This window comes from Lepidothrix coronata, unplaced genomic scaffold (genome assembly GCF_001604755.1).
Source record: "Lepidothrix coronata isolate B3197 unplaced genomic scaffold, Lepidothrix_coronata-1.0 Scaffold105, whole genome shotgun sequence".
Classification (NCBI taxonomy): domain Eukaryota; kingdom Metazoa; phylum Chordata; class Aves; order Passeriformes; family Pipridae; genus Lepidothrix; species Lepidothrix coronata.
This window is the reverse complement of record NW_016690285.1, coordinates 3,070,119-3,094,389: the sequence shown is the minus strand read 5'-3', so window position 1 is coordinate 3,094,389 and position 24,271 is coordinate 3,070,119. Positions and strand designations below refer to the sequence as shown.

The following is a 24,271-nucleotide window of genomic DNA, read 5'->3' as shown; positions in this document are numbered from 1 at the left end:
ATGGTGCCGGCTGTGGGGACAGGGTGGGAACAGGGAATGGTGCCGGCTGTGGGCACGGCCCCCAGGGTCACAGGCAGCTGTGAGGGGAGGGGGCTCGCACAGGGGGCTCTGCGTGGTCAGACTCAAAGGGCTGGTTGATGCTCAGCAGCAGCTCGTTGCTAGTGGCTTTCCTCAGGGACCAAGCTGTTGAGAGAGGAAGTTATAAATAAGGTAGGTATAATCACTTATGGTTTTATGAATATTAGTGACTGTATGCTTTTACTCTGCTCTTCTCATGAAGGGTATTTTAGTCACTTCTAAACTAGGTGGTAGCTTGAAGTAGCAAATACAGTGGTTCCACTCTAAATTTTAACTGTCTTATTTACAAAGCCTTTCTAAACTGAAAGGCTGATGTCTTGCAAAGGAAAAAGACTACAATTGCCAGCAAATAAACTTAAAACTAAACAAACCCCAGGAGACAATAGCTTGCTTTGACACTTTGCTTTATATTCTTTCTAAGGGAGTCTTTTTCAGTATTTGAAGATCATTATGAATGTTTGTGATGTAGAGTTATTTTATTTTCCCTTAGACGTACAGATTATTGTTTTCACTTACATTGTCATAAGTGAAATGTCTATCCCATAAAATCTTTCAGGAAATACTGCTGCCATGGTAAATAACTGTGCAATTTGTATTTCATGAAATATGTATGTACTGATTGCATTGCACAGCTATATTTTATGTATTGCATGACACAACTTCCTCTGGCTGGCTTTGCAAATGGAAAGGTCTCAGAAATAAGAAGGGCTGAGACTAGATCTTGGACAGCCAGACTGTGCATTTGCTTTACAGATGCTGCTTGCAAAGATATAAAGTAGAGATATGGTAGAGAGAGTGGGGGCAAAAGCAACTGTGCAAATCCTTTGCCTCGGGAATTCTCATGCAAGGGCAGAGTTTTCGTATTGGCTGGTTTTTACTTCACACTGGTCAGTGTTGTTTAAGGTGGACACTGGTGGAGGGGAGATAGATATCCAAACTTTGCATCAGGTGTTGTTAAGAAATATGTTTGATCTTATATTGTTTGCAAAAAAAGGTTTTTCCTCCTTTCTTCATGAAAAAACAGTTTCTTTTTCCCTCTCTGCTTCATTTTAATGTCTGGTTTTTTTAAAGGTCTGTGGACAAGTGTGTCATAATCTATGAAACTGTAAGTATAGCATAGTACAGACCATTCATTGGGTTGTTGTCTTTTAATGTCAGTACTGCTGCAGTGTCTTATCAGCATAAAGAAATACTGAAGAATAGAAACGATATAATCCCAAATTATTTACTGTGCGTTTGGGGGGAGGAGCAGGAGTTGTCTAAGGGAAAGTGTCTCTTGAGAATTGATCAGTCTTTCTCACTTTTTATCTACATTTTGAGGATTTGTTGATTTCTCTGCAGTAGGGTATTATTTAATTAATTCCATACTTACAAGTTATGTTCATATTGAAGCAGAACGATTTTTTGTTTATCCTAACATGCCTAGCTTCCAAAGCAAGGAGGAGTGTAGCTTTTGACATAAAATTGGGAATGGTGATCATAGAAATTCTTTAGTTAATTATATATAAAGTGCAGATAAAATAGAAGCATAATAAAGAAGTCAAGAAAATTATGTTAAATACAGTGTCTTCTCCTTAAAACATACTGTTTAAGCATTTTCTATAATAATGTTATTACATCTTTCATGGTTCATCTGTAAGTGCTATTTACCTCTAGCACTTTCTAGTATTAAAAAAAATAATAATTTTGCTGAAAATGGAGGATGAACAAATTTTAAGCTTCTTCAGCTTGCTCTGCATATATCTATTGTATTGATACAATTTTTAAAGTTTTTCACCAAAATCTGTGATACCTGCACAGTTTTTAGTCCAGTTATTTTAGTAGTCTGAAGTTTAGACAGGTATGTAAGAAGTCCTCCAGAGTTTTGGAGCTTCAGAAAATTAAAATATGCACAAAACCACAGCATAAGTATTTCTTAATAGTGTTTGTCAGCTTTTGTGGCCTTTGGTTTTTATCAGATGGGACAAGAACTTTTCTAGTTGTGGATTCTCCTCTGGAGATGCTCAAACCCCACCTGGATACCTGCTGTAGGTGGCCCTGCTTTAGCAAGGGGTCTGTACTAGGTGATCTGCAGAGATCCCCTGTGATTTTGTGGGGAAAAGTGGGGACATAAAGCCTTCATGGGACAGAGAGAGATTTTGGCCTAAAATAGGGCACTTTGATCATGTTGGGCAGCTCAAACTACTGGAGTGCTGACTGATCAATTAGTGATTCTGATAACTGCTCATCATCTTCCCACTTCGTCTGTACCTGTCAAAAAAAGGTATCTTTCATAAGAGGGAAGGTCTTTCAATCATAAATTAAAACTGTGGAAATTCAGGAATTTGGTTTTTTATTGATATTTAGTGGCCAAATAGGAGAACCACTGCTGTGGTTAATTACTGGTCCAGTTGAAGGATTGTGGCTTAAAGCTCTTCCCTTTTGGTGATTTCTAATACCAGATTTGTAAAAGAAATGTTTTTATCCCCACGAACAGTCAGCCAGTATGGATGTAATTCATTCAGTGGGTGTTTCTGGCACGGTTCTCCTGCATGCTCCGTGCTGGCTGATTGGGAAGGGTGGCAGTGCCCCAAGGAATCCAGGGGGGCTTCAGGCAGGAAATTCAAGTTGCAGTTCTGCCTCTACTGCTGATCAGCTTTGTCAAGGCTGTGTAACTTCTCTGAAGGTAACTTGTGTCACCTTTCAAGAGGCAATATTCCTTACTTTGAGAGGAAGCATGCAAATGAAGAAATGTTCTTTTTATTCTTTAAGATTTAAAATTACAAAAACTCTTTTACAGAGTACTGGCAATACCCTGCGTACTTTGTCTCAGCATACCAGGTAAGAATTCAATATGATTATTCTGTTTCACTGTTAATAAAAGAAATTAAGCCTTTTTGTCGTGAATTTTCACACTGTGTTCTTTTTTTTTATTTGCAGATATGTTACAACTTGTGCTTTTGCACCACATAGTCACTTACTTGCCACAGGCTCAATGGATAAAACTGTGCACATATGGCAGTTGGACCTTAAGCAACCCTCTGCAGGTCAGTGTGTGAAGTGTTTGTTCTTTAAATTCAGAGCACCTTCTGAAGATGCAAACCCCCCACATTCTTACCTGCAGTTAATGTGTAACCTCAGAATTGTGTGCCTGTTCCTGGTCTTTTCTCTGAACTGACCTGATTGAAGTCCTACAAAGGTATTTGGTTATTTTTTTAAAGAAAAATATACTAGATGTATCTTAATTTGATTAATCTGCTGTATCTTCTTTTCTGATATTTGCCATTGCTTGCTCTCTGGACAGCATTTAAGAGATGAATATTATTGCCAGAGTGCTGAAAGACTTTTTGGACAAGCATCATTTGTGATGGGTTAACCAGAAAATATGCTAATTGCAAGCATAATTGTCAGCAAGAAAAACAGTTTACCAGTTGTTACAGGTGAAAAAAACCCAAGATAGCTACTGTTACAAAACACATCAGCACCCAAAATTTGTGGAACAAAGGTACATGTGATCTTGTTCAAAGCACAAGAATAAGTTTGGGCTTTAGTCTGCTTTCCAAGGAGGTGTGAGATGGTTCCACTTTTCTGGTTTTTAGTTATTCAGTTCAGATTTTACAGACATGTGGGCATCCGAGAGATTAAATTCTTCTAAACTTTGAAAATTGACAGGTAAAAAGACAAAAATTATCGTGCCTCTTCCCCAAAATAATGTCTAATAAGCATTTCTTTTATTAGATGGAGAATGTATAGTACTGAGAACACTTAAAACCAGAGTTCATTAATGACATTGTTTCTTAGAACTGGTGGGTTTCATTGTTGGTTGTTTTTTGGGTTTTGTGGGTTTGTTTTGTTTGATTGGGGATTTTTTGGTTTTTGTTTTGTTTTGTAACTGTCTTTTTCATTTCCAAAGGAAATACTGTAGAAACTGAATCTCAGGTGGCTGTTGAGGACTGGTCAGAGGATGATGTTTCAGCCTGGCTCTGTGCACAAGATTTAGCAGACTTTGTTGGGCTTTTCAAAATGAATAATATTGATGGCAAGGAGCTACTGAATCTTACTAAGGAAGGTCTTGCTAATGAATTAAAAATTGGTAAGAGTATGAAAATCCAAATAGTTTTTAATTTTTAAAGGACTTTGAAATGTTGTAATAAAAGAAAGTTAAGAATTCCGTACGTGGATTTCCCCCCCCAAAATGCCTTTTTATTTCATTACCATTGTGTGAGTGTTGACTTGGTCTATATGAGATCACAGTATCTCTGTGTATCAGCCAGCTTTGTTGAATTCTAGAAATAACAGGTGCAGGGAATCTGACAGAATTGTCATCCATGAAAGACCCCCGGCTTCCTCAGTTGCTGCACGTTGTCTTTAGCATTGAAGTAGCCTAAAACTCTGTTGCAGCATCATCTGCTGAGGCCAGTCAATTAACACTGACTAGGAAGTCCTGTGAGAACTGAATGTGATCAATGACCTGCTGAAAATGAGAGTTCTCTGTGGGGAAAGGACTCAACAAAGGTATAAAAATTATGGCCTGACAAAACTGACTTGAAGAATTGCTCTCTACCTGCCACGGCTCAAGCACTTACAAAACAGGAAAATACTACCTGCCCAAGATGAACAAGATTTTCAGTGCTACTGCAGTCCCAGTTTAACTAAATGATAGGAGTTTATCACCACACAGCCATGGCTCTGCAGCACTGCTGCACCTGTGTTGGTTTTACTGGTTGTTTTCCTTACTCAGGTTCCTGTTGGGCAGCAGGACAGACATCCTGTGGCTGGGCTGGCTGCAGGTTTTTGTTTTGGGGGGTGGTGAGATGGAGCTGTGTCTCTTGAAGCAGCTGCTGACTCTTTGCCCTACCTGTCTGTGCTGTCTGCTTCATGTATAAATAATTTTTCAGAGTCTCTAGGCCTACGCAGTAAAATTCTCCAGAAGATTGAAGAACTGAGGATGACAATGATCTCAGTTTCTGTTCCTGTCCCTGATGAGTTCCTGTGTCCTATAACAAGGGAGCTTATGAAGGATCCTGTCATTGCAGCGGGTATGTCTTTACGTGACATCAATTAAAATTACTTGAGGATAAAGATCGGTGTGGGAACACAAAAATGGGCCTGTCTTATCAGAAAGATAAACTATTTTAAATAGCTCTTGCAACAAAACAGAATTGTGATAAATGTTTAATTTTGCCAAATGACATCTCTAATAGGGAGAAAAATACTGTATCAAGCATTTGTTTCCTTTTTTTTAATGTGCCTTTGCAAATATAATTACAAGCCTAATTACATCTTTGGCTTGATAAGTGCAAAATAAGTGCACACACTGGGGCAAAAAGCCAAGGAAACCCAGGCTCATTACTACTTAGCACACCATCTCTAGGGCACTTAGAAGTTTGTATTGAAGGAGACTCCTTTAAATTCAGCAAGGTCTTTGAACTGTGATACACCAGGAGCTTAAGATATTCTACAGGTAAAACATTCTATGGAGAACTAGTGCTTAGTAGTTCTAATCTTGGGGGTGGGGAGGGGCATACCGTCATCAGAAGATCAGTGTAAGTTCTTCTGACGCAGTGATTAACTTCAGTCGTGAGGTATCAGACTCCTGAGAATTAAAATGCTCAAAATATGAAGACATTTGCTAACTGCTGGAGTGGCAGTGGCTTTACTGAATACAGGGTGAGCAGTGTAATCTCCATCAGAGAGATTTCTGGGTGATTGGGCTAAATAACACTGAGCAGGGGCCACATTTCTGTTCTTTAAGTAACACCTTGTTTAGGTACCAACTGGAGAGCTGAAGCCCTGAAACTGGACAGCTGGTGAAGGCTCAGCAGAGGCCTAGCTCAGGGCTGGGGCAGCCAGGTGGGCGCCCACAGTGGTCATGGGCGCAGCAAGCTTTAGCTGTGTTAGCTATTTTGTATTAAAGAGCTTTTACTTAACATTATGGATCAGTCAAACTGAAAAGACAGTCTTATTTAACATGTATAATATACTTTGGTGCTTTGCAGTCAGAGACAGAAACATGAAACTAGCCTGAACTGTTTATATTCACAGTAGAGCTTTCACAGACCATGGACTTACTCTAAATCTCAATTTTTCCTGTTTGGATGTATTTCCTTCCTTTCCATTTAAATATCTAAAATTTGTAGAGTGCCACAGTGCCCAAGCCTCTGTAATAGGAGCTTCTGTTGATGGTTTTGTTGTAGATGGCTATTCCTATGAAAGGGAAGCAATGGAACACTGGATCAGCAATAAGAGACGATCTAGTCCCATGACCAATCTTCCCCTCCACTCCCTTATGCTCACACCAAACAGGACACTAAAAATGGCCATCACTCGCTGGCTGGAGACTCAGCAGAAATGTTGAACCACTTTGGAATTCTGTGTAGCTAAAGGAACTAACTGTATCAGGAACAACTGGGAAAAAAAGTTCTATTTCTGGTCTAATCTGTGGCTGTTTCAAAGAAAACCTTCACTGGTGGAAGCTCCCAGAAGAAGTTTTGGTTATTTTTCCTTTGTGGTATTTCTGTTCAAGAAATGAAGTAATAACAGTTTTTCAAATAAAGTTTTCTTAAAATTTTCACTACATTTCTGACTTCTGAGTCTACAGTCTTTCAGAAGGTAAGAAATAGCAAAGTATAGGATCTATATCATTCTATCCCATCAGGGACTGCATCTCATCCCACACGTATATTAAGCATGTTTATTTTGTATGGAAAAAAATACAGTAGCTGTGCAAAAATAGAACTACAGAACAAGACTAATATATGAATTGTACAAAATATCAAAGAACCGGTAAACAATAAATAAGCTAAAGCATAATGATGCAAACTCCAGAAGGACTTGTGGAGCTGGGTACAGGTCTTACACTGGACACAGAGCACTGTAACCAAGCACGACGGGCAGGGTGTAAAGCTGAGCTCTCCAACTGAATTGCACTCGTCGCAACGTTCGCTGCAGCCCTTCCTTTTCACAACGTTCTTGCCAATATAAAACCTTATTTCCTCCAAAAAAACTTCACAGCTTCATCCTTCCATGCCACTGCACATACACTTTTCCTCAAACTTTCATCTTCACTCCATCCATTTGTTAGGTTTCCCATAAAAACACTCACTAGGCATTTAACTGCTGTACCTTTTCACAAATAAACAATAAATCATTTTGCTTTAAGATAGCACCCAAAGGTGATTAGATAACCTATATAAAGTGCAATTATTGTTAATAGGCCATAATATTGTGTTCTTCAGTGCAATAACCAATATGGTCAAAGCTTCTTAATACACATGCAAATGTCACTCTTTATTTTATTTGATTTCTCCTAGTTACCAAAAATAGTTATATTTACATGTCAAACATGGCTGCTTATAGTTTACTCATACACAAATTATTTATGCTTCCTAAATGTACATCATGCAACCCAAATTACATCCCGCTAGAAAAGTGATAAAATACTATCTTTGATTTAAAAAAATGCATGCATGTACAGATCTGAGTATTCTGCAGCAGATTAACTTCCTTAACACTGCTGTGAGAAGTAAGCACTTAAGCACTGGAGAGGCACAAGTATTATGTGTGAGATGCAACAGAACCAAAAGCCAAGACTGAAGCCCTACATGAAAGGAAACTCTTATTTAATTAAGGTAAAATGTAATGGAAAGGATTTCTCTGCTCGAGGTCCTACTCTGTTGGTTGGACAACCCTAATTGACTCTTCTTACAGAAGTCTTGTTATTCCAGTTACTGTCACTGTCCTGTGCTGGTAGGAACAGTGTGAAGTGGTTGTATCCCAGTAAGGACTGGCCAGCACGGGCTGTTCCCTCAGAGCCAGCTGTGCCCAGCCAGTGAGTGTTGTGAGAGCAGTCACACCCTGTGCTGAGCCAGGTTTACCCAGTAAATACCCAAAGTAGGACTTACACATTTGATTCAATGAAGGATCGCTTTGGTTTTGCCGTGTGGCTGAGGTGCCCGTCCTGGCTGCTGTGGGACGAGGGTTTGGCTGCAGCATCAGGGTATGAATGAGAACCTTGGCTGGGGGATTTGTCTGGACAGTGGGGAGGGACTGGGCATGGGAGTTCCTCGCGGTCTCTCGCTTGCACACTGCTCTGGTTGCCATCTCCCAGGGCAGCAGCCAGAGAGGGGATTTTAGTTGGGTAGTGTTTCACTGAGAACTGCTCCAAGTTTGAGGGCTGGATGCCCCCAGGAGCAACGTTTGTGGATAATCCATCTGATGCCTGAGCGTGCCAAGTGCGACTGGATTGCATATTTTGCTGCTGGAACCTTGCAGTCTTGTCCATGATTCCCATAAATGGGGTATTGCGGGGTCGGTGCTCAGTACCCTGAACCTGACTCACGTTACTCTCCTTGAGTCGAACATCAGGGCCCAGCCCCTTAACGCTGCCTGAAAAGCTGCTGGCTGAGCTGGCCAGAATCACACTGTTGGATGGAGAGCTTGAAGAGACAGCACTGGGTACAGGGCTTTGCTGCCTTGTGTTACCGAAGTTCATCTGAGCAGGGCCTGTTGACCTGTCTGCAGGTTTAGACTTGTTGGCAAAAGAATGAGAAGAGAGAGTCTTGTGATGCTGTGGATGGGAACACTGGCTGGACATGAACTTCTCACTGCACAGTTCAGCACCGGGATCTGTGGAAATACTTCCAGATGACAGTGTGCTTGTCCCATCCAAATGCTGACTTCTAGAGTGTGGGACAGGCAAGGGACTTAGGGGATGATGCTGCAAAGATGATTGTGCCTTTGTATTACCTTGACTGCTTCCTGGTTTAGATCCAGGCTGGATGGAGCTCAGGTGCTGATTAGTTTTTACAATCTGTGCCTGCTTTGTTGGCTGCATGATCAAGCCTGGCTCTCTCAGGTACTTACTGCTTGTTCTGCTCTGAGGGGACACAGACGGAGCCTTCTGCTGAACACCTTCCTGAAGGGTCCTGCTGAACGATGAAGCAGCTGAGGAACATTGCAACCTTTGTGGTGGGGAAACAGATTCATCGAGGTGTGACAGTTCATCCTCCCTGTCTTGAGGACTGAAATTCTCCTTCACGCCTGATACAACACCCTCCTCATTATCGGAGTTGTTGGTTTGCTCCAGTAGCTGTGCAGACTGATGTTTCTGTTGCTGTGTTCTCTGCAACTGTTTGCATTCCTCTTCCACCCGAGCCAGGAGACGTTTTATCTCCTGATTGCTGGGACACAGCTGAGCGGCTTCATGTAGGTCAGCAAGAGCAGCAAGTAACTTTCTGTTTAGGGTGAAAAAAAAAAAGTAAACAGCGAAGATCCAGAGCAGATCTGAGCCCCACCATTGCCTATTACTAATCCACCTCTGCCACTTGCAGAGAAATATTCTGATGTGTCATTTCCTGCTGCAGGTGGCAACAGTGTAAGAACTGGATGTTCTCCACCTCAGGAAATTCTTCCCTCTGGTGAACCACAGACCCATCCCTAAGCCCTTCCTTGAGTGTTGTGACAATCCGTGCAGGGAGGCAGCAGAAGTCTCTGCTGGGAACAGTAGGAACTGACACTTCATCTCACAAGCCCTTCACAGTTGCCTCCAGAGTAGGGAACCTGCTAACTCCATGACTATCTACTGAGCTGTTTAGAAGAGACACTGTGAACCAAAGGCACCTTTCCCTGTACTTCAGCTATACCTCTATAGTTTGCCATTTTTCCAGACTAGAAGAGATATTTCCTCCTCTCTCCCCTTGTTTTTTATCTTTAACTGCTAATGATTCAACATATCCTGTCCTATAAAACCAGCCAGTAATACATGATAAATAAACCTGGTAATACATAATGCAGTGATAAGGCTGGGTTGCACACTGTTGGTCGCATTCTGCTCAGTCATGTGAGTAGCAGACCCATGCAGCCTTACATTTCAAATAATCCCTCTTCATATCAGTTTGTTACTTTCTGGACTGCCCAGTGATTACCGAAATAAGTATTCAATATTGCTCTTTGGGTGTGGTTGGCTTTAACTGATACAGAGACCTAATACAGATGGAAAGTGCACAAAAAATAACTTTTTCTTTGCAAATTCCACATAGAACTAGCGGAAGAGAACAAGTTATTAAAAATGTTAGGTTAAAAAAGAATCTGTGCAGAGAGATCCACAGAATCAAACAGTACCTGCTGTTCCTCTTGGCTCTTGCTCTGGCATAATAGGCTTCGTAACACCTGGGCTTCAGATCCAAGGCTTTGGTAGCAAACTCTTCAGCCATACCAAAATCCTGGCAATGAACCAAACACCCCGGTTACACCCCAGCAGGCAGAGGGAGCTGCAGGCTCTGGGGCCGTGGCACAGGCTCTGCCTCCCCTGGAAGCACCCACGGCACCAGGTTGGGCTGTGTCACAACAAAGGGTGGTGGCAGCATTGTCCATCCAGTCTTTGAAAAGTACCACAGATATGCAGCAGTTCATCATTCCAAAATAACTGGATGACCTCACACTAGCTGTAATAGATCCCCCACTGCAACACACACTCATCTTATAAGTTGCCCATTTGCTAACACAACAAAGCCCAAAGTCAGGGTACAGTGAAAAGGATTATAAAATAGCACCAATAAATGTCCACCCCAGCAATGCAGGAGGAGAGAATTCCGAAAGCCAGAGAGGCAGCAGAGGAACAGTAAGATCTTACATTTGTTTTTCGGCGACATCGTGACAGGTTCAGATACAATGAAACTCTCAGCTCAGTGAAGGCTTTCATTTCCTCTCCAAAGCCTTCCCTCGGGAACTTCCTCAAGGCGTACTGATAGCGCTGGGCTGCTTCCTTCATCTTGCCTTTCTGCAGAGTTTAGGGAACAAGAAGCTTTTCACAAACTTTTAATATTGCAATACTGTTGCAAAAAAGCATGTTATATTTGACATCTACCAAGAGGTGCCCTTCAAGAAGAAAAAAACAGAGAGAGATTTTTAAAAAAATAAATATACACAGCATAGGCTATACTGGCAGACAAGCACAGTGAGAGAACTTGCACATTAACTACAGTTTGTGTTTGTTTCTGAACTCAAAATGTTTAATGGTATTAGACCAGGATAATACTTGCATTAATACTACCAGTACCAGAAAAAATCATGTGTGATACACGCATTTTATTTTTTTTTAAACAGCCCAGTAAAAAACCAGATGATGTAGTCGAAAAGGAGGTATAAAGAAATTTAATCTACTTACATGCAGAAGTCCAAGATTCTGTTATCATAAAAAGTACGAATCTACCTACTTTGTACAGTGTATTTCCTTCTTCCATCAGTTTCTGCAGCAGAATCAGGAGGATATCGGGTTTCGAGGTGGCCATAGCCCAGGCTGCATTTCCTGCAAGTTAAATTTTAGGGGTCTCTGACAAAGGGGAAAAAAGTGTGTTTCTGCTTTCAGAGTAGGAAGTCAATCAGCCTAGAGAGCCTAATCCCACTTCAGGAGATATTCCACCTGCGTGGAACTAGTATTCCTGTTCTCATCATCCAGGTGTACACACGTTTAAACTACGTCTATCCCCTGCCTGTCCCACCACTGTAAAGCTCAGGCCTAAGCAAGGACCTGTATCTGGTCATACTTACTATCCAAAAAATATGAAATAACATTTCAAAGGTACTAAGGATTCAGTAATTATCACATACACAACTGCACCATGTACTTGCCTACTGATAATACATGACTTGGACATACATTTTTTTTGCCTACCCTTTGCAAAAATGTATGATTCTATAATTTATTAAAAGAATGTCACTTAAACGTAAAACTTGTTAATCTAATTCATTAACAGTGTCAGACTTATGTATCACTAATAGTGAATCATCATTTTCTTGTTAAAGTATATCATGGCAGAGTAACCACGTACAGAGTGACTCCTCCAGACCTCACCCTCAGCACACATCACAGAAAGGAGCAGAATAAAACTCTGAAGTAGAGCTGTGTGTGTCTGCCTTTAAAGGAGATTGGTTCTCTTGAGTGGGCATCTGCAAACCAGACAACCAGCAAAAAATCTAGTGTTTCCAGGTATTTAATCTGCTTTACAGAAATGACTGCTTCTGGCAGAGCAGAAGGCAGCTGTTTCTCCCGGTACAGGGCAGTTCCACTCACCCAGCTTAGCTCCTTTTCTCAGCAGTGTGACCACGACTGAGGTGTTGCGGCAGCCGATCGCTCTGTCCAGCGGCCGCATCCCACTGTGATCCACGTGCTCTATCATTGCTCCTTTCTCCACCAGGTACTGCACCTGGGAAAAGAATGAGACAAGCCTTGTAACATGGCTTGTGGCAGGAAAGGCAGAGCAGTGAAATACTTAAGCTACCGCATATCCTCCTAGAAATACACTGAGGATGTGCTCGTGAGGCCAGTACAGCACGTGAAATCCACTGAAGGCAACGCAGCATGGGATACCTGGCAGCAGTGGCAGGTTGGATGGAAGCAATGGTCATTTTCCAAGGCCATTACTTGCCCAAGTGTGACCAGCAGTGATCTCTGAAGGGAAGAGGCACCAACAGTCCTGCCCAGACAGGTCCCACGACCCACAGCCATGGGCCTGCTCTGCACCTTTTCATTGGCATCATCGCCCCCCAGCCAGTGGCTGAGCACAGACTCTGATGGGACCAGTCTGTGAGGGGACATGGCAGCTGGCACTGCTCCAGCACAACCACCTAACAGCAAACATGGGGACAGGACGGAGCCTGGACACCCCTCACTTCCCAGCAGAGTCTATCCAGTGTCACCTACAAACACTCGCAGTGTCAGGAACCCACCAAAGCCAGTGCAGAACCTGAGGGCTTATTTACAACTTCAAGTTAATTCTGACAAAGGCTGGATGGGACCAAGTGCTACAGTGAGTTCCCTGCATGGCAGCACCTGAAGTGCTGTTCTGAAACAGGACATTGTCTGTGCAGACTCAGAAATACAGATGTGAGTGTGAGAGGCTGCATGTGCTGTTCCCTCTAGTCCCCTGCTGACCTCTTGGATCTGTCCATAATGCCCTTCCTATTCCTACACCTCTCCCTGGGGTCTCTGTTCCATGAAGGCACCACCTGACCAGGACCCTGTCAGGGGACTCCCGTGGGTCTGCAGCATAATTCTGGGCTTCTACCTCATCTAGAAAATGCTTTTCTGAGCAAACACTTGCACTGCAGTTGGGATGTGAGCAGTGTAAGCATCTTAACTACTTCACCAAATTTTCTTTCCATTTTCGTTGGCAATATTTTTTCTAGGCTCTGTTTTGTATTATGAAAATTTAGTACATGATTAATTTTTCTATTGTTATACTTACAATATCAGCATCTCCATAAAACGCTGCCAAGTCTAGGGGCGTTCGTCCATTTTTGTCTGTCTGATCAGTTGTTGCACCTTTCTCTACTAAATACTGAACCACTTCCCTGTGGCCTTTCAGACATGCCCAGCTCAGAGCTGTCAGTCCTTCCTTGTCCAGAGAGGAAATAGCTGCACCTGTAAAATGAAAATTAACTTTGTTAGGAAGATGTTCTGTTGAATAGGAAAAATTGCCTAACACACAGATGCAGCCTCTGGTGCATCTGTGCAGCCTTGATCCACTATTTATTTTCTACCTTCAGAAAGCAGAAATTCCACAGTGCTCAGATGTCCTTCACAAGAAGCCACCATCAGTGGTGTTCGGCCCTGCTTGTCACTTAAATTCACGTCAGCCCCATGCTCCACTAGAAGTTTAGCAATCTGAAACAGAAAATAGCAATTTAAAAATACACTGCTTGTACCAGAGGAGGTTAAGGTTGGATATTAGGAAAATTTCTTCCCTGAAAGGGTTGCCCAGCCCTGGCACAGCTGTCCAGGGCAGTGGTGGAGTCCCCATCCCTGGAGGGATTTAATAGTAGTGTGGATGTGGCACTTGGGGACATGGGTTAGGGGGGGCCCCGGCAGTACTGGGGGATGGTTGGACTCGGTGGGCTCAGAGGGCTTTCCCAACCTTACTGACACCATGATTTTATGAAATTGGCAGATTTAGATTTCAGCCACAATATCATGAACTTTTAGAGCAGAGGACAGGTGTTATTTACAGCAATCCCTGGGAAATCCCATGCAGCTCAAGCCCCGACTGTTTGCAGTCCAGGGCCTCGTCCTGGCAGGAGTGGCCAGAACGAGGAAGGCTCCTGACTCCAAGGTTCTCTCTCTGCCCAGCAGCAGCTCAGAGGATCCGAAATGGTCTCTGATCTTGGTCTAGGAAATGAAATATTTTAACTCACGGGTTATTTTTCAGGTATGTCACAACCTAAGGCTGTCATGCAGCCGAGGTACTTTTGTGAGTTACGTCAAGTGATACAAAGGGTTTGGAAGGAAAGTCGATGCGAACGCCCATTAGAAAATGTACACGAATTTATTTCAGAACTGGAGGGAGGAGGAATCGGGGCCCAGCTCCCAAGGGATGCCCCAGGCTGTGCAGACCTGCCAGTGGCCCTGCCGGACGGCGCAGAGCAGCGGGGGCACCCCCCTCCTGTTGGCTCTCGTCACGGCTGCCCCGCGCCCCAGGAGGAACTCGCACACGTCCAGCTTCCCTCGGCCTGCAGCAGCTGTGAGGGCTGAGAGAGCAGGGCATCAGAGGGCTGGGAGAGCACAGAGGGCTGGGAGAGCAGGGCATCAGAGGGCTGGGAGAGCAGGGCATCAGAGGGCTGGGAGAGCACAGAGGGCTGGGAGAGCAGGGCATCAGAGGGCTGGGAGAGCACAGAGGGCTGGGAGAGCAGGGCATCAGAGGGCTGGGAGAGCACAGAGGGCTGGGAGAGCAGGGCATCAGAGGGCTGGGAGAGCACAGAGGGCTGGGAGAGCAGGGCATCAGAGGGCTGGGAAAGCAGGGCATCAGCACCAGCTCTGGGCTGGTTAACCCTTTACACCTCCCCCCGCAGGTGTTACTGAATCCCCCTTGTTTCAGCTTTTCCCTGTGATCCTCATTGAAAGCTGAAAAGAACAAAGAAAAAAGAAAATACTTTCTCCATCATTTTTTCCCCCCTCTTCCATTTTGCTCAAAATAGACTTTGAAATTAAAATTTTGTTGTTTGTGTTGAAGCCTCACCAGTCATGCCAACACTGTTGAAACAAAAAGGTCTGTGTGTGACTTCTGCAAGATCAGCAAAGGACTTGCCCCTCCAGTTTCTAAAGCCCATATGAGCAACTCTAATTAGGAAACACATGACAAAGGGAACACCCCATATTTTCTATAAGAAGTGGGTCAAATGGTGAATTTCCTGTTACTCATTTTTTAGCATTTTCAAACATAGTAAAGTAGATTTTTTTTTTTTAATTCCAGTGAATGCTGAAAGTAAATGAAATTACAAACACTGCAGGTAAATTTTTCCTTTTTAACAACAGTATCAACCTGTTCCCTCCTCACTCACTGAAGCTTCACTGTGTTACAGTTACATCAACTGTTTAGAGCTGAACAACTGGAAAATAACTGCTCTAGATATCAAGTATTACTGGCAAAAGACTCTGTCTTACTCAAAAATCCTTTCAGAAGTTCATTTCCTCGGTGAGTAAAGATTTCCAATGCATTATGCAAGAACTTAAAAAAAAGTACCACTGACAAAATATTAAAGAACAAAATTAACCTAGAAACAGATGTCCAAAGACAGGTCTTTTCCTCCACTGCCTAATTAGAGCAAATGAGGCAACAGCCCAGCATTTCCTCAAAACTTATGAGATTTAAACAGAAGTTCTCAAACAGAGAATCTCATAAAGTTCCATAATGAAACACTGTATTTCCACCATTTTCAGTTTAATCAGAAAGTCAGTAATTTACAGTAATTTTAACATAAAATAATTCAATACATGAGATGAACAGATTTAGTAAGTTAAAACTCTATCCTTATAAACTGCATTTTTTTATTAAAACTGGTACGTCCCATCATTTTTATTACAGAAGATTAAATTAAAAAAATTAAACACTCTTTCTTCTTAAATGAGCAACTCTAATTAGGAAAAATATGACAAAGGAAATACCTGTTTCTCCCCACAAGGCATCAGTGTCATTGATATCCATGTCATGGTCCTTTTCAACTGTCAGGATGTAGTGAACTACCTACAAAACCAGGGAGCAGAGATGTGCTGAGCCACAAAAACATCGGTTGTCACTTGCAAAGGATAAAAGATGTAAACCAGGAAGTTTGGGATGCTACAGGTAAAGAAAAGGATCTGGGTATTTTCAGGCTGTCTGAAAACTGTTGTATACAATGTATAGAAAATCCTAGAATTTTAAATGTTAGAACATAATTTATTTAAAATTCATGAAACAGGTCCTTTTTTCTAGCTAAGAAGAATTGAGCTTCTTAATGTCTTAAGAATAGAGAACCATGGACATTTTCTGGTAAGTATGATTAATGTCATCTGTTTTGCTGGTATTGAGGAGCTGACTGGTTTCATTTAATCACTGGATAACAAGCAAGAACTTTTACAAGAGTGAAGGAATTATCCATCAATCCCAGTTAACCACAGTTCAGAATCCTCAAGTTTATATTTTAAGACAGCAATGGCTTATATATCATATCATAAATTGACTTCATGTAGGCATTTCTATATGTTAATCAACTAAATAACTTTAAGGATCAGATTCTTGATCTTATATTAATTAAAAAATAGATTTAAAAGAAGTAAATATTGAAATGGCTTTATTGAACAGATTTTGTTTCCATTTTTGGCCCATCACTTAACACATGACCGGAGATCCCCTCAGCCTAGTGTGATTTTTATTCAAGTACCTTTACTTACCCATTACTTTTATATCAAGGTTACAATTCATTTTCTCAATGAACAGACAACATACTTGTATTACCTAAATATCTAAAGCGTTTTGAGTATTTGTCATGTGTTTACTTTTAGTGTTCCTTCCCAGATTTCTATCTGAAGTGACATTAAGGTCAAGTCTGTAACCTGACATGTAGATCAGGTAAAAAGTTACGCATGTGCAACTATATGCAATGTAAAATTTGGTATACTATGAAAAAAATTCACTGTGAAGTAGATCCACTCAGGTGGATCGTTGATACAGAAACTCATCACCACTAGAGGTTTAGCACAACTTCCAAGAACAGAGAGGAAAAACGTAGACAGAAAATACATATAAAGAAATCCTGAAGCCACGTTATTGGGTAGCATTGCGACAGCATTTGCACCAGCTGCTAATACAAACTGGGATAAATACCAGGAGCTTCAGTAATTCTTCCCAAACCTCTTTCAAAAAAGCTGCAAGCACTGTTGCCCCATCCTGCTGAATTCAGGGGATGTGGCAGTGCCCCAGGTGTGATGCTCACCCACCTGGCAGTGCCCCAGGTGTGATGCTCACCCACCTGGCAGTGCCCCACGTGTCATCCTCACCCACCTGGCAGTGCCCCAGGTGTGATGCTCACCCACCTGGCAGTGCCCCACGTGTCATCCTCACCCCCTGGCAGTGCCCCACGTGTGATGCTCACCCACCTGGCAGTGCCCCACGTGTCATCCTCACCCCCTGGCAGTGCCCCACGTGTGATGCTCACCCACCTGGCAGTGCCCCAGGTGTCATCCTCACCCACCTGGCAGTGCCCCAGGTGTCATTCTCACCCCCTGGCAGTGCCCCAGGTGTGATGCTCACCCACCTGGCAGTGCCCCATGCTGGCAGCAGCCGTCAGTGCCTGGTGCAGTGCCTGGCGCTTCCGCAGCGCGTCCTGCTCCCGGCACGGAGCCACCCACACCAGCCCCAGCAGGTACTCCAGGATGCCACGGTGCCCTCTCAGGGCACTATGGACCAAGGCACACTGGCCCTTCTTGTCTGCACAGTCGGCCTGCACGAGGGAAAAGGAACATGGGGGGTTAAAAAGTGCAGTGAAAGGCCTGGAGAGGAGACCTGGAGCACTGGAGGAGAGCAGCTGCCACTCCTGCTGTCCAGGGCAGCCAGGGACATCTGGGGAATTACAGGCCAGGCAGCCTCACCTCAGTGGCTGGGAAAGTGATGGAAAACAGAATCCAGAAACCACTGCTAAACACAAGAAGGACAAGAAGGTGACCAGGAGCTGTCAGCATGGGTTTGCCAAGGCGAGATGAAGCTTGGCCAGCTGGACAGCCTGGGGCTCCAAGGGGATGAGAGGGGGGGTGAGGAGAGCTAGGGGTGCTCTCAACCTCAACTTTAGGAGGCTCTGACACTCCTTCAGTAAGACAAATAAGCTGATGAGAAGGTCCTGTAAGTGCACAGTGAGGTGCACCCCAAACTGGCTGAACAGATCTGGCAGAGGGTTGTGATTAATGGCACAAGGAAAATGCTTCACAGAAGTCTGGACTGTCCCCCAGGACTATATCTATTCTTAGGCCTTTGCCTGACTCTCTTGGCTGCACACTCTGCACCAGCTCACCTTTGCACCTCTTTTACACAGCAGTGACACGATATTCATGTGACCGGCAGCGGCTGCGTAACTCAGGGCTGTCATCCCGTTTTCTGAAGTTCCATCAATAGCAGCTCCAAATTCTAGTAGAAGAGTGACCACTTCTTCATGCCCAAGGTGTGACTGAACACACAGCACTGGAGCATTATTCAGTACTTCAGTCCTGTAATTCACATTTGCTCCTGCCAAAATCAGCAGCCGACTCACCTAAAATTTAATTTAAACAGAATAATATTTTCCTCAGATCTGTCTGAATTTGACACCTTGATCAGGTGTTATTCTCTAATTTTGATACAGATTTTACTGGCAGACATCAACTTTATCACATATATAGCAATATATGAGTGTAAAATCTTCTCTTAGTAAATAATTACTGTATTACTGACCAACACACTCCCGATAGAAGACTCGTCTCTCCCCTGAAAACTCATTACTCTCATCACAAACGCATGTGTGACTGAAGATTTAAGTAACTGTCTCCATTAAGAGAGAATCAGATTGCATAAAAAGTAATCTCAAAAAAAATGAGCAAAGCCTGCATGTATGTGTTCACGGACATGCACTTCCTAACCAAAAGGAGCAGCTGGCTCAAACTCCAGCTCACCAACTTGGATTTCCCTATCTGTAATCTGGGGATTCAAATAACAGTGCAAAGTTATGGCATTTTACATCCTCTCTTCTCACAGCATTTCCCCCTGTTACAACTGGCACACCCCCACAGCCCAGCGAGGCCAGTGGGATGTCTGAGCCCCAGAAATGCACCCACACCCCCCTGTGCTGCAGAGCACGGCTACAGCAGAACCAGGCCTAACCCTTCTTTCCATCAAAACCATCCAGGAAAACTGATCTGGACTTCAACCACAGCTTATAAAAGCACATGAAGGCTTGGTACAAAGGAGTTCATCCAGGTGTGAGCAGCTTTTCTGCTAAAACTTCAACACCAACCAGTGGCAGCAGCAGCACCAGATGAAGCGCTGACTGTATGAGAAGGCTGATTTTCTTACCTTCACATTGGGTGTGTAGATGTTTCTTAGAGAAGCCAGGGCTGTGGACAGTCCATCAGTACTATAACCAATCCACAGGGCTTGGAGATGACTGGAAGAAATTCCGGTCCTTTTACTCAGACCCTAACAGGAATGATATAACATTCTCTATAAGATTAGAAATACTATTTTGATCTACAACTCAGTATAAAGAGAAGTAACAATTTGGTCTTTAGCACTACCAAGTATTTTGCATAAGCTCCTAACAAATTATTCAAGGAAGTCAGAGGAGAATCTCTATGACCCAACTAAGTTGCAAGCTTTACCTTAAAAATGTGAGCTTTAAGGATGTGATGACCAAGTTCCATAGTTTGTTGGCGATTTAACTTCCCCTCTTGTCGAGAAAACATGAAAGCCAGTAGAGCATGTCCATTCCTAGTAAAAAGGATTGAGAACCACTTTTATAACTGTATCTCAGTAAATATCCTGACATGTCTAGGTGCCTGTTATAACAGCTCAACTTTGTCAGACTACTGAAACACACCATTACATCTGAACAAAATTCCTTCCGTAACGAAATAACACAAAAAGAAAAGAGGCAAATTTTGAAGTTGAAACACAGTCCTGGTATTTCTCTGCTGTCCCCTCGCAGGGGGCCCATGTCAGCTTGACTCTGGTTTACTCCTCCCTTTTGTGTTCTCGAGCCAGGAACTGCAGGCACCTGAGAGAGAAGCCAATTCTTTTAGAAACACAAGATCTGGATCCTTTTGAAATTTGAGATAAAATGTGAATTTAGTAATTCGACACCTACATTAGTGGTGGTCAGTGTTCTAGACAATAGTGGCAGTGCCACAAGCCTGAGGAAACAAGGTTATCATACACTATTCATTAATGGGATATATGCTGGAACTGGGCAATTAACCATAGGCTAACTGGACTCTTCAGCTGAAGGGCAAGTTGCAGGGGGCTTCTCACCCTGCCTTCAGAAATTTCTGGACAGACCTTTCCAAAGCCAGCAGCTTTCCCTAAGCCCAGGCAGCCCCTACTGCTGCTGGGGCCAGTGCTGGGAGTGCCCAGTGTGGTGGAACTGGGGGGGCCATGAGGCTGCAACCCCCCAGTCCCACCTGCAGAACTGGCTCCGTTACAGCCACATGAAAGCACAGACAAGTCTCGGGCCGGTCATAACGCCAAATGTCGGGCATTATTTATTCTTTTGTAAAACCCCAAAACTGTAAATCCTGAAGAACATGAAAAAAATGGAAGGAGCTGACTGTGAGAATGTGATGACCAGTAACAGTCATTGTCTCCAGCTCAACCAACTCCTGCTCCTCAAGTCACAGAAAGGGAGCTGGAACAAACTGAAACAATGCCAGGAGGATATCATTACACCACAAAATGTCTTACTATTTTTATATTTAAAAGAGCCCAAATGATCTTCCCCTTCTATTTCTGCACTCTATATAGGCAAGGTGCTGCTGCACTTGATTCTTAACAATTTTGCTGTACTAATAACAACACAGTACTCTCATTTCTCCACGAAGGTAGTAGCAAAGTCAAATGCAAACTTGTGACTTCTACAGAGTCAATTATGCATTGTAACCTTTGACTTCAAGTCAAGTCTACCTCTAAACATATAAAATTTTTAATTTTGGAAAAAATTAGGTGTAATTATGCTTTAACATCCCTCTTTCCTCTCACCAGCTGTTGCAATCAATTATACAAAACACAACTGCAGTTATTTGAAACCAAATTACTGCATGTTTTATTTACCTTGGCTCACATAAGAAGTCAGTATTTTCACCATCTGCTCTCCAGACAAGCCATTCCCTGAAGGAAGGATGGCAGAACATGCGTGTTTTGTCACGTCTTTTGATCAGAAAACACGAAAGGGCTTCCATCCTCTGGCTGAAGTCTTCCCACTGGTGTTCCCCATTTATCTGTCCCGCATTAATAGCCTGGAAAATCTGGTCATCTGTCATGGGATGCAGGGATGCCAGTGCCACATTGAGTATGGGCTGGGCTCGCTCAAAAGCAGAGTTTGTCATGAACTTCATATTGCACTGCAGTAAGTACAGCTCTGACAGAGACACAGGAACAACCTTGTAGCTTGCACTTTTGATTACTAAGTGACCCTTTTGGAAAAGATCCAGAGTGAGTTTCAAATAGAGATAAGATCCCAGGCTTCTCATGATCAGGTGGTTACTCACTTTCCCAATAGTAGCTGCATCAGCTTTTCCATTTAAAGATATGTTGTTTATGATTTCCTGGCTGCTATTAATTCTGTACTGAATGTAAGCATTCAAATCATTGTGAATTTCCTTGTTGTCTGGAAAATTGTCCAGGGATATTGCAATAAACGGTAGTGAACTTACTACTTCCTGTGAGGGGGAGAGGGGAAAAAGAAAAGACAAAACAAACCCAGAGGCATTATAGTATTCCAGCACTGAGAACTCCATGACACATCTCTGCTGTGTTTCTCTTCTGTAGTGAGTATCAGACAAAGCAATTTAGTATCCCTGTGACGGCTTTGCAAATACCATCCCCTGATAACAGGTAGAACAGTATTTCTACATTTTATCAGTTTTCATAGGAAAGTATCAGATATTACAGTGACCAAGCTCAGCAGTTGAAGTGGATGAGCTATAGAAATGATCACTTCAAAACAGAATACAGTTACCAGAATTAGACCCTAAGACAGGCCAGGGAAAGGGGCAGGTAAGAGGAATGATATATTAGGTAGGAAAGATTTATTAAGAAGTATCATAAATGACAAGAGAGAAAAGCATCTCCTTTTCATTTTATCTTTCCAGATGTACCAGAAAGGCACCATCCACACATCCCCAGCCCAGGGTGGCTGAAGGCAAGTGCCAAGTGTGGCACAGTTTGACATTTCAGCAGCTTTACTGAACATATTTTTATGTTTATGTAAATAAAGATCCAAAAGATCTTTATTTTAAAGAAAAGCTTCTACAACTTTTAACTTCAACTTCTTACCTAAAGTAAAACTTCTAAAGTTTTACTTTAAAATTTCTAAAATTAAAGCTTTGGAACTAAAAACTTCTTACATAGAGGTATCACAAGGGTTTAAAACAAACTTCTCCACACTTCCTCAACACAAAAAGGAACTCTCTATTCCACTTTATGCAGTTACATGGATTTCTAAAAGCTGCACTGTCAGGCCAGTGAGATGTCTTAATCACAGACACACATCTCCAGACAGGGAACTGTCCCTACTGCAGAAAATAAAAAAAACTTTAGTTGAGAAATCAATCAACTCTTCAGCCAGTTAGACACTCCTAGTGCTCCTGGCAGGCAGGCAGAGATGGGATGAACTCCAGCAGGCCGTACTGAAGCACATCTGCACCTTGCCATTGCAGTCCTGAGGGCCAAGGGAACAGACTCCAATTTCACCATTTCTTATCAATTCTACTGGCAGACTCAAGAGAGTGATCCACAACTAAAAAGGCCTCCAATATCATATTTGTGTACTGTGAATAAACATGTGACAACAAAGGAAGGAAAAAACCCAAGAGACTTCACTTTGAATTCCTGTAAACCCAGTATTTTTCATAACAATGCAGCTGCACTAGTATAAATGGTTGTTTAGTCTTTAAGGGTAAGAAAAGTACTAAAAGGTGTTTTTACCTGGAAGTTAGTTCTTACAGTCACAATGAGCTTCAGCCAGGGAGGAAACTTACAGATTATACTTGTGATAAATGAAGAAATTGTGTCACCATAATCAGGCTTATGAAATTCAGCATCATTTAAACCATCTACCAAAATTATGTAGTCTTCCTCAGGAATCTTCTGCTCTGAAATTTGAAAATAAAAAAGGAAAGGATGAAAACAAATTCTCCCATTAAATGACACATTTTTGTCCTCAAATTTTTATCCTCAACCACTTTGCAAATTCTTAGGCACAGACAATTACAAGAGAAAACGTGACAAAAGCATCTGAAAACAAAATCCTTTAATGTGAATGTGCAGCCTTAACTTCAAGCTACAGTTATCCTTCAGTTTTCTGGCAGAAAAAAAAAAAAAAAGGTAAAGCTTCCATGACCTTCAGTAAGTTTCACAGAATTTTAATTTAAAACACAAATCAACCGTTGAAAACCCACCTGTTATTGTTACAAACAACTACCACAATTAAGGAATAATCCCTTTCTCCAGGAATATCCTGCTTTATTTAGTTCTGATTTCTTTTCCACGTTTCCTGCAGTTCAGATCCCATTTCCAGGTCCCTGCTCCCCGTACCTTTCCTGAGGTGTGTGAGTGGCTCCAGCACTCCCCTCCTGAAGGCCGTGGCAGGGTCCTGCACGCAGGAGCGCAGGCTCAGCAGGCTCTGCAGCTGGGGCTCCCTGCCCAGCAGCTCCCGGAAGGCTGCCAGCTGCTGGCAGCGGCACAGCAGCGCGGCCACGCTGTGCACGAACTCGGGCACCAGGCACGTGTACGTGTTGTCAGCCTGGCAGTAGTGATAAGCCACCACCTGGAGAGGGGGAAACCAAAAAGCATCACCTTCTCGGTATTTCAGCTGGGTACCAGTTAGTGTAGTTATAACAAAGTGTTATTAAACTTCTCTCTCATCGACAAAATACTCTTCAGAGTCAGATCCGACCCCGCGGGCCTGGGTCAAACACAGGGAGGAAGGCAAAGGAGTAGATTTTTGACCTTGCAGGGCGTGCAGAGAGGAAAAGAAACCAAAGTTTCACATTCTGGCAGGAAAACAGCAATTGGAGTTTGTGGCATTTGGATACAGTGGGGAAGCAGCTAAATAACTAAGCAGTACGAGAGAAGTAACTCGAGGCTCTGACCTATTAGCTGGGATTTAACAACACTGTGTCTCACACTGTAACAACCAAGGACTAATTTGATCATCATCAGGC

General features: G+C 42.8%; 2 protein-coding genes across 7 annotated transcripts in view; one reads left to right on the top strand and one right to left on the bottom strand.

Moving 5' to 3' along the window:
• Nucleotides 1-6,636, top strand: part of WDSUB1 (WD repeat, sterile alpha motif and U-box domain containing 1) — a 14,964-nt gene extending 8,328 nt beyond the window's left edge. For all 3 annotated transcript variants that reach the window (XM_017823743.1, XM_017823742.1, XM_017823744.1), the window contains 6 exons: nt 1,150-1,183; nt 2,858-2,898; nt 2,998-3,104; nt 3,971-4,150; nt 4,956-5,096; nt 6,255-6,636. In XM_017823743.1, coding sequence (XP_017679232.1) covers nt 1,150-1,183; nt 2,858-2,898; nt 2,998-3,104; nt 3,971-4,150; nt 4,956-5,096; nt 6,255-6,415 — 664 coding nt within the window. In that variant the 3' untranslated portion in view covers nt 6,416-6,636. The remainder of the gene's footprint in view (nt 1-1,149; nt 1,184-2,857; nt 2,899-2,997; nt 3,105-3,970; nt 4,151-4,955; nt 5,097-6,254) is intronic.
• Nucleotides 6,637-6,737: 101 nt separating this feature from the next.
• The window catches only part of TANC1 (tetratricopeptide repeat, ankyrin repeat and coiled-coil containing 1), a 65,141-nt gene continuing 47,607 nt past the window's right edge, over nt 6,738-24,271 (bottom strand). For all 4 annotated transcript variants that reach the window (XM_017823740.1, XM_017823738.1, XM_017823739.1 and 1 more), the window contains 16 exons: nt 23,643-23,874; nt 23,034-23,200; nt 21,159-21,766; nt 19,715-19,823; nt 19,410-19,532; nt 18,376-18,612; nt 17,622-17,811; nt 15,998-16,072; nt 14,450-14,583; nt 13,600-13,723; nt 13,305-13,480; nt 12,131-12,263; nt 11,274-11,365; nt 10,691-10,837; nt 10,180-10,280; nt 6,738-9,293 (listed from right to left, as the gene is read on the bottom strand). In XM_017823740.1, coding sequence (XP_017679229.1) covers nt 7,958-9,293; nt 10,180-10,280; nt 10,691-10,837; nt 11,274-11,365; nt 12,131-12,263; nt 13,305-13,480; nt 13,600-13,723; nt 14,450-14,583; nt 15,998-16,072; nt 17,622-17,811; nt 18,376-18,612; nt 19,410-19,532; nt 19,715-19,823; nt 21,159-21,766; nt 23,034-23,200; nt 23,643-23,874 — 3,984 coding nt within the window. In that variant the 3' untranslated portion in view covers nt 6,738-7,957. The remainder of the gene's footprint in view (nt 9,294-10,179; nt 10,281-10,690; nt 10,838-11,273; nt 11,366-12,130; nt 12,264-13,304; nt 13,481-13,599; nt 13,724-14,449; nt 14,584-15,997; nt 16,073-17,621; nt 17,812-18,375; nt 18,613-19,409; nt 19,533-19,714; nt 19,824-21,158; nt 21,767-23,033; nt 23,201-23,642; nt 23,875-24,271) is intronic.